Raw genomic sequence first — 8,884 nt, 5'->3', positions numbered from 1 at the left:
GTGCCAGGCGAACGTGTATCCACGTGGTCTAGGTACGTCCAGCAGTGGAGGAGTACCGATATCGATGTTTTAGTAGTGTACGGCGAGAAATCTGTTTGACGAAATAGAGCGCCGTAAGAAACTGGTTAAGTGGTAGCGTTCGACATCTAGTCGTAGATTAGCTTCACGCATCGTCGATCACGAATAGATAGAAACAGCCGCTTGTGTTTAGAGTAATCTCTAGAATAGATGTGTCTCTGTCCGCTATATATCCGTCCGCTAAATAATCGAAGAACGAGAGAAAAAAGGAAAGAGTAAAAGACAAAGATAAACAGGATCTTCCAGACGAACTTGGTAGAACCTATTATCAGCGAGAGTTATGGAAGAAAGTTTCTGGAATCGGATCGCGATATCGAATACATCACCGAGTGTCGACAAACTTCTGGCGTTCTGCGATGCAACATTTTTCCGGGAAGAAATTCGTTGTATCGCATTACGATATATATTATCGGGAAAGCGTTGGTTAAATAAAGCGTTGGTTGGATAAATTCGTTGGAAAAATTACTCGATATCTTTGTTGTAGCAAACAAAAAAAAAAAAAAAAAAGAAAGAAAAGAAAAAGAAAAAATTGAAAAAGAAAAGACGACAGACACGAGGAAAATCGGTGGAGCGGTATCGAAGAGATACGAGTATGCTGAAATTATCGTTAAAATCGTGAAATTATCGTGAAATTATCGTTACGGTTTATAGGGTTTTCGAGGGCTTCCTCGACGAAAGAAAAGGGACCTTGCAAGCAGTTTTGGCTGGCCGAGAGAAGATTCAGGTACTGGATACGAAAGTCCGTGAAATCGCAAAAGTTCTACTGGTTCGTCATCGTTCTTGTGTTCTTCAACACCGTCTGCGTAGCCGTGGAGCATTACGGCCAGCCGCAATGGCTGACCGATTTCCTCTGTAAGTAAACAATTCCGGCAGATCCAAACGATCAGTGCAGGGTAATCTTTTCGTCGAGTAGTTAACTCAGCGACAGTGCCGCCAATTACACACTCTCGCTATCTTTAGTATAGTACAATATAGTATAGCGTAGAGTAGCATAGCATAGTATAATATAACGTATATAGTATAGCGTAGCATATACGGTATAGTATAGTAGAATGTATCATCGTGACGTAATTGGCGCTCATTGCCTCTGAATTAACCAGCAAAAGAATCATTCTGTACGAAAGCAATTTCATTGGTGTCTCCGGTTTGTGAACGGTGTTAAAACGGATGTTGACAGACTTCGCAGAGTTCGTGTTCCTGGCTCTGTTCATGTTGGAGATGTTCATAAAGGTGTACGCGCTCGGTCCTCGCACATACTTCGACTCGAGCTTCAATCGTTTCGACTGCGTGGTCATCTCAGGATCGATCTTCGAAGTGATCTGGTCCGAGGTGAAGTCCGGCTCTTTCGGCCTCTCCGTCCTACGTGCCCTTAGACTCCTGCGAATTTTTAAGGTCACCAAATACTGGAAGAGCCTGAGAAACCTCGTAATATCGCTGCTCAGCTCGATGCGTAGCATCATTTCCCTGCTCTTCCTGCTCTTCCTCTTCATTCTCATATTCGCGCTGCTCGGTATGCAGCTGTTTGGCGGCCAGTTCAACTTCGATTACGGCACGCCGCCCACCAACTTCAACACCTTTCCCATCGCGCTGCTCACTGTCTTCCAAGTAAGTTTCGTTCGACCGCTATCTAACTCGCGTATTTGCTTCGAACGTTCGACCGCGAAGGAAAGAGTTACACGAGACCATGGTCTTTCCGTCGGCGCAATCTTTAGACGAAACGTTTGGACGAAAGTAGCTTCGATAGTTGTAGAAAGAGAAACGACGACGCGTTGTCGGCGGTGCCGTTTGTAATTCGGTATAACTTGGTGCACGCAGATCCTGACCGGAGAAGATTGGAACGAAGTGATGTACCAGGGTATAGAGTCGCAAGGCGGTCACAAGAGGGGCATGATCTACTCGTTGTACTTCATCGTGTTGGTGCTGTTCGGCAACTACACTCTGCTGAACGTATTCTTGGCTATCGCCGTCGACAATCTGGCAAACGCACAGGAGCTGAGCGCCGCCGAGGACGAGGAGGAAGTAGAGGATAAACAGAAGCAGGCGCAGGAACTCGAGAAAGAGATCCAATCTCTGCAGAATCCGAAAGACGGTGGCGCGCCCAAGGTAGAAATTTGCCCTCCGAGCCCCAACCAGAATTTGTAAGTGTCCCCTTGGTTTCTACGGAATGCGAAACACGCGGTGCGAACGAATCGCTGCCAACGGTAACTGCTGCCTTTGAATTTCAGCAAAGACGGAAAAGGTGGTAAACAGTCGTCCGAAGAAGAGAAAAAGCAGGATGAAGACGATGACACGGGACCAAAACCAATGCTGCCATACTCCTCCATGTTTATACTGTCCCCTACGAATCCGTAAGTTGACCGTTCCGATAGCCCGTTTAGATCTCTACTGGTATTGGTATGTAAAATACGAAATTCGAAAACGTGTTTGACGACAGCGTAAGAAGAGCCGCCCATTGGGTCGTCAACCTGAGGTACTTCGACTTCTTCATAATGGTGGTGATATCTCTGTCGAGTATCGCGTTGGCCGCCGAAGATCCCGTAAAGGAGAACTCGCCGAGGAACGAAATTCTGAATTACTTCGATTACGCGTTCACCGGTGTCTTCACCGTCGAGATGATACTGAAGATCATCGATCTAGGGATTATCCTTCACCCGGGCTCGTATCTGCGCGAGTTCTGGAACATTATGGACGCGGTGGTTGTGATATGCGCCGCGGTTTCGTTCGCCTTCGACATGACCGGTAGTTCGGCTGGACAAAATCTCTCGACGATCAAGTCGTTGAGAGTGCTCCGAGTACTTAGGCCGTTAAAGACGATCAAGAGAGTGCCGAAGCTGAAGGCGGTGTTCGACTGCGTGGTGAACAGTCTTAAAAACGTCATCAACATTCTCATAGTGTATATATTGTTCCAATTCATATTCGCTGTGATCGCGGTGCAGCTTTTCAACGGCAAGTTCTTCTACTGCAACGACGAGAGCAAATATACGGAACAGGATTGCCAGTGAGTATTTCGTTTCTTTTTCCTTTGCCGGCGAAACCGATCGACCAACGTCGTCGAGGTACTGGTCATTTTTATCGTAAACATCGTCCTCGTTTTTTTCGCGACCGTCCAAATAAATTCTAATCGTTTCACAAAATTTCACTATGCTCTCCTCGCTGTGCCTCGCAGGGGTCAATATTTCGTTTTCGAAGAGGGCGCCCTATTGCCAGAGCCAAGGAAACGAGAGTGGCAGTCGCAGTTTTTTCACTACGACAACGTGATGGCCGCGATGCTGACGTTGTTCGCGGTCCAAACTGGCGAGGGTTGGCCACAAATCCTGCAGAATTCGATGGCGGCCACGTACGAGGACAAAGGCCCCATTCAAAATTTTCGTATAGAGATGTCCATTTTCTACATCGTCTACTTCATCGTATTTCCATTCTTCTTCGTCAACATCTTCGTGGCCTTGATTATCATCACTTTCCAGGAGCAGGGAGAGGCTGAATTGCAAGACGGCGAAATCGACAAAAATCAGGTTGGTTGGCTGGACTACCGTTAACCGGATCTCTATGTCAGTCGTATACTAACGAGAGGATGTGCTGGCTCGTCCAACGCTAAGAGAAAAATCGGATACGAAAGCGTGGATCGATCGACGCGGTAGAATCGTTGCGCGTAATCGATTTATTCCTTTCGTTTCCATTCGTTTCAGAAATCTTGCATAGACTTCACGATACAAGCTCGCCCCTTGGAGAGGTACATGCCGAAAGAACGAAACAGCGTAAAGTACAAAATCTGGAGAATAGTGGTATCGACGCCGTTCGAATATTTTATCATGGGTCTCATCGTATTAAACACAGTACTGCTCATGATGAAGGTAAGCGTCAATGATCAGCTGGTTTGCTGCCCCTCTTTCTCTTTCTCTCCGAAAACGTCTCGAAGAGAAGCGTAATTAGATTTTCTTGTGGACGTTACGCGCCTGATAACAGCGATAACGCACGACGGAGAAGACCGAATAACGAGCGCCTGAACGAAGCACGCGTTTCGTATCCTTCGTGCGTAGCCGTGTAACTTTACGAACAACGATCGATTCAACGTTTCTTTCCCCTTTCTCTGTACTCGATCTTCTCGGGTTTCGTCGAGTCTCGATCTCGCGTTTGGCAACTTTAACCAATCGAAAAGCAGCCTAACACCGATTCTCGTGGTTTCGAGAGTCGCGAGAACGTATCTATCACTCGTCGTTATCGACAAACGTGCACAATGGAGAGTTCGAGGCAACTGTAAGATATATAACGTTATATCTGTACGAGGACATTGTTGTTCTTGCCTGCCAATTTACTTATTGTTCTCTGTATAATTGTCATCCCTGTACCCACTGATACGTGTACACAGCTGTGTTGAATACTCTTGCGTTTCCCTCTGGAAAACCAAACGCTCCTCCTTCTCTTCTTTCTCCTTCTTTCGTCATTTTGAATCCATTCGGAGCAGACTTTAGTTGAACAATCGCGATTCACCACGTGTCTCGATACTTTTTACTTTATGCTCTTTCCCGTTCGTTCCAGTATCGGGACACTTTTATTTCCATGCCAGGCATGCGCGAGTGCCTTCGCATCTTCCGGCACGCTGGTCTGTCTCGCTCGTCCATTGAATTTGCAATCGGTTCGAACGACTAAAGCCGATTGGATCTTCCATGGAAGTAGCTACTTTTCGAATATATCGATCTCTTGTAATCGGTCTCTCTCTCTCTCTCTCTCTCTCTCTCTCCCTCTCTCTCATATCTCGTACAAGCGACCGAATTCGAACGCGTTGAAAGGTAAAGGAAACGTTTCACGGCACTCGCGCTCTGCTCTATCCTATCCTACCACCTACCTCGGTCTCGCGCGTTTATCCTACGTTTCTTTTCGCTTTCCTCCGATATTTTATTTTCCCTTTGTATATCGGTTTTTTCCGTTTCGCTTCTTTTCATTTCGTTCGATTTTCATTACGTTCGGTAAAGTTCTGCGTTCCGCGACCGTTTTGTTTTCTCTGTGCCGTTCTTCTTCTACTCCTTGCTCCTCTTTTTATTGCATGCCCGCTGCTGTGTCCTCGTCTTGATAGTAGACGTACTCGAAGATGCGTGGAAAAACCGATATCGAATATCGATGTGTTCCCACGACCACACACACACACCCACACATACACACACGACGTGCGTTCGACTCGTACGCCTTGACAAGCCCATGTTTGAACTGGTGGCGGGGTTCGAAGCGTTGCACAAGTAACTGGCTTGATTCGATCGAAGATCAACGAGAATAGAAAGTACACGGTCGAAATAACGAGAGAAAACGCTGCGGCATACGACAGCCCTGCACGCCAATCCACGCGCCTTTCTTTACTCTCTTTCTCCTCTGCTCTTTTCGCTATCGTTTTCTCGATTCGTTCGTTTTCTCGAACGCCGGGTCTGTTCGCCTGGCGCGCGCACCACTGTCTTCGCGGTCTTCGCACGAGCTGTCTCTCGCGTTCCAGCGTTACACTCGTTAGAAGGCCGATCGTTGCGAACACAGAGAGATACGCTTCTTCTCGCCTCGGTCGATCGCGATTACGTCGCAGACGCGAGCAAACTCGCGCTCTTCGGTGTTGCAGCGCTCGAACAACGCGATCGTAGAAGTTTTAGAGGACGCACGCGACACGTGTACGACGATGCTTAGCGACTCGGCTAGTCGAGTCGATCCACGCGATACAGACATACATCTGCGTATACTTCCGCAGTTACCGAGGTCGAATCCACGCCAAAAGTTCGATCGGGTACACAGCATCGCTCGTTTCCTTTCGACTCCTTTTCGTTTTTGAAAATGCTGCCTGACGATGCGAAACAACATCGACCGATCATTTTCTACACCGTACTGCACATGGTTTTGTGAATGCGAAGCGCACACAAGCGACACACGATATTTAAATATCGCGGCCAAGAGAAACGAGATCGTCGTTCTTCCGTGACGTTCTCGTCGGTGCGTCGACTCTTTCGAGTTGGACGATCGTCGACGAAAGTCGAGGGAGGAAACAACGAGGCTGGATCTCTTTGCCCGAAGGCACGTATTTGTTCCCGACACGTTCCGCAGCACGTATCGCACACAAGATGTCACATCCGTTGTTCGTTACACACGTACTTACGAAACTGCGTGTCGCATGCTGGCTGCTCGCAAGCGAATCCAACTCGACTGGACTGTGTGTCGAGCGAACCAACCAACACGAGGTCTACCGAATGTGTGTGTGTGTGTTTGTTCCAATACCAAAGAAAAAGACACGTTTCTTGCACGGGGCGCCCGCACGATTCGATCCTTCCAATCCCCTCCTCGAAATCGAACAGACGAAAAGAGGAAAGAAAGATTATTTTAGTACCTCGAGCGAACCGATCCTTTTCGTACACCGTCCGTCCCCTTTCCTTCCACGAACCACCGTTATTTTTTTCTTTCGATCGTGCCTTAGCTCGCTCTCCATATCTTAATTCCTTTCGGTTCGTCGTTTCGTTTCCTTTCGTCGTTTTTCTTTTCGCCGACTTACGATTCGTTCTTCCTCTAGTTTCTCACGACTCTCTGACTCTCTCTTCCAGCACACCAAACTCTCGTATCGCTCCACTCTAGAAACAAATCCTAACGCGAACGACCGAGAGATACCGTTTTTCGTAGTCTTTTCGTAAGTTCCTACTTTGTCGAAAACGCGGAATCGCTGTCTCCGTCGTTTTGCCTGTATTTGCCATTAATTCGGACATCGATAACCAAGACAATTCGCATCGTTTCAAAGCCGCGAATTCTATGAAATAACGCGATCGTTCCAAAGTTTACGATCAGCGTCGTAGAGCCGCGGTTTCGTCCCCTCGGTCGTTGCGTCTCGTCAAACGCGATCGATCATCGTCGGAGCTCTCGATGTGCGATTGATCGCCAGGATATCGCGCAATCGGTACGAAGATCCAATTTTTCCGCGTAATTTCATTCTAGAAGACGGGAAGATCGCCGTGTCGCGACATCCAGTTTGTACCGGCATGGTCATGTGCGCAAGTTAGCTCCACGCTTGATACGGTACCGCCCGCCTAAAGCCACCCCCGCCCCCCCTCACTTTACCGTTATAAAAGAGGAAACAATCCCTTTAATGTCACCGTTACCGTACACACCCTGTACGGTCGTACAGATACACGTATCTAGGTTAACGCTAATATTATACGCCTATGTGTCTCCCTTTTTCTGTCGACTGGAAAGTCCCTCGCTATACATATATATCTATATCTATATATCCATATATATACGTATACATATCTATATATATATGTGTGTATATATATATATACATATATACACGTCTTTTATATATTTGTAATACCGTGTCACACCGGGGGAACCGTCCAACGATACGCGACGCTTCGATCGTCGTCGCGATATCCTAAGCCAGAGGATGCTAAATTTATCAACGCGCTAAACTTGGAACGAGTCGATTTCCAGCACGTTCAACGATTCTTCCTCGACTTTACGGCAAAATACGTGCACGTACGTCGTTCGTAGATGGTGTTCGGCAAGCGTGTCGATGGACGGATCGCTTGATTATCGAGAAGAGCCCTTGCCCTTTCTCCGATTCTCGGTGTTTTGCCGTTGCTGCTGGTTTCCGGGAGACACGGAGAAAGACGAGAAACGGCGAAAGGGGGGAATCGCGGTGGTTATAGAAGCGTCGATTCCCACCGTGTGGCTCGTGGTCGGAATACGCGGCAATTCATAGGCTTGTACGTCCGTTTGTCTGTCTCTCTCGGCCGTGTGTTTGTCAGTGTATGCATTGCAGTTCCATCGGCAAAGCGACGCGTACAAGAACGCGCTGAAGTACATGAACATGTGCTTCACGGGGATGTTCACCGTCGAGTGCATACTGAAGATCGCCGCATTCGGCGTCAGGGTAAGCTCCACTATACCAACAAATCCCACCTCCCCTCATCGAACAGATTATCGAAAGAACGTACTCGCTTAGAGTAGCCAGCTCGAGCGTGCGATCACGCTTCGAGCGGCATTTTCCTCGAAAAATGATGCCTGCGACTTTGTCTTCGTCGTATTCGTCGTTCCGCGCCGATGACGTTTGCACGATTAAAAAAAAAAAAAAAAGAAATCCATTTAGCAACGACTTTAGAGTTACGAAATTTGAGAAGACGATCGCAGAATCAGTTTTCGAAGTAGACTGGTAAGTTTCGCTTGTTAGAGTGCAATTAGAGCTCTTTTTTTTTTTTCTTGGAAGAATAGGTAGTATCTTGTCTACTCGAGTACTCGAAAATATCCGTGTATCGCAAGGATACGTGTATGTACGAGTGTAGTAGATCACTACTTATTGTTGGAGAACCTTTCGTGTCCAGAGCCGAACAGACGCTAAACGTCCGTAGCACACGCGCGTCTCTTGTCGATCTTTTATTCGATTCGAAACGGTTGTCCGTTTACGTGGAAACTTACGTACTTTTGCCTGCTTCGTCGATATCGAGAATCGGTAGATCGCAGCGGATGCTCCGGCTCTGAACACCGATCGAACGCGTTGCGCGTTCGTGTACACGCATTCTCTTGCTGTACGAGGATCGTAGAATCGAGAAATATGGAAGAAAAGTTCGTAGAACGTTTGTCTTCGAAATTTCTCGATCCGCGGTCTTCGTCGATTCGACTCTCTCAGAATCATCGAACACGAAACATCGAGATAGAATTTTCCAAAATCCGTAGTGTCCGTAGATGCAATTGTACGCGTAACGAGAACGGAAAACGCGTTTAACCGCGAGTTGTTTCGAAAACAAGACGTGGAACGTTAGTTTCGAAACTAAAGCGCATCTACGTCGCGTCG

General features: G+C 47.4%; 1 protein-coding gene across 23 annotated transcripts in view; it reads left to right on the top strand.

Annotated features, from left to right (window-relative positions):
- The window catches only part of LOC100746463 (voltage-dependent calcium channel type A subunit alpha-1), a 57,984-nt gene that overhangs the window by 28,271 nt on the left and 20,829 nt on the right, over window positions 1-8,884 (top strand). For 13 of the 23 annotated variants that reach the window (XR_004461987.1, XM_033321638.1, XM_033321645.1 and 10 more), the window contains exons 11-18: window positions 730-930; window positions 1,256-1,683; window positions 1,894-2,216; window positions 2,304-2,426; window positions 2,513-3,076; window positions 3,245-3,590; window positions 3,765-3,929; window positions 7,856-7,966. Coding sequence is in view for 22 of the 23 variants with exons in the window: in XM_033321638.1 (XP_033177529.1) it covers window positions 730-930; window positions 1,256-1,683; window positions 1,894-2,216; window positions 2,304-2,426; window positions 2,513-3,076; window positions 3,245-3,590; window positions 3,765-3,929; window positions 7,856-7,966 (2,261 nt within the window). In the remaining variant the exon portion in view is untranslated. The remainder of the gene's footprint in view (window positions 1-729; window positions 931-1,255; window positions 1,684-1,893; window positions 2,217-2,303; window positions 2,427-2,512; window positions 3,077-3,244; window positions 3,591-3,764; window positions 3,930-7,855; window positions 7,967-8,884) is intronic. The other 10 variants (XM_033321627.1, XM_033321643.1, XM_033321642.1 and 7 more) reach the window with 1 other exon arrangement.

Source organism: Bombus impatiens, unplaced genomic scaffold, assembly GCF_000188095.3.
Source record: "Bombus impatiens unplaced genomic scaffold, BIMP_2.2 scf_0478, whole genome shotgun sequence".
Taxonomy (NCBI): Eukaryota; Metazoa; Arthropoda; class Insecta; order Hymenoptera; family Apidae; genus Bombus; species Bombus impatiens.
Note: the sequence above shows the minus strand (reverse complement) of the source record. Positions and strands in the feature narration are given on the sequence as shown.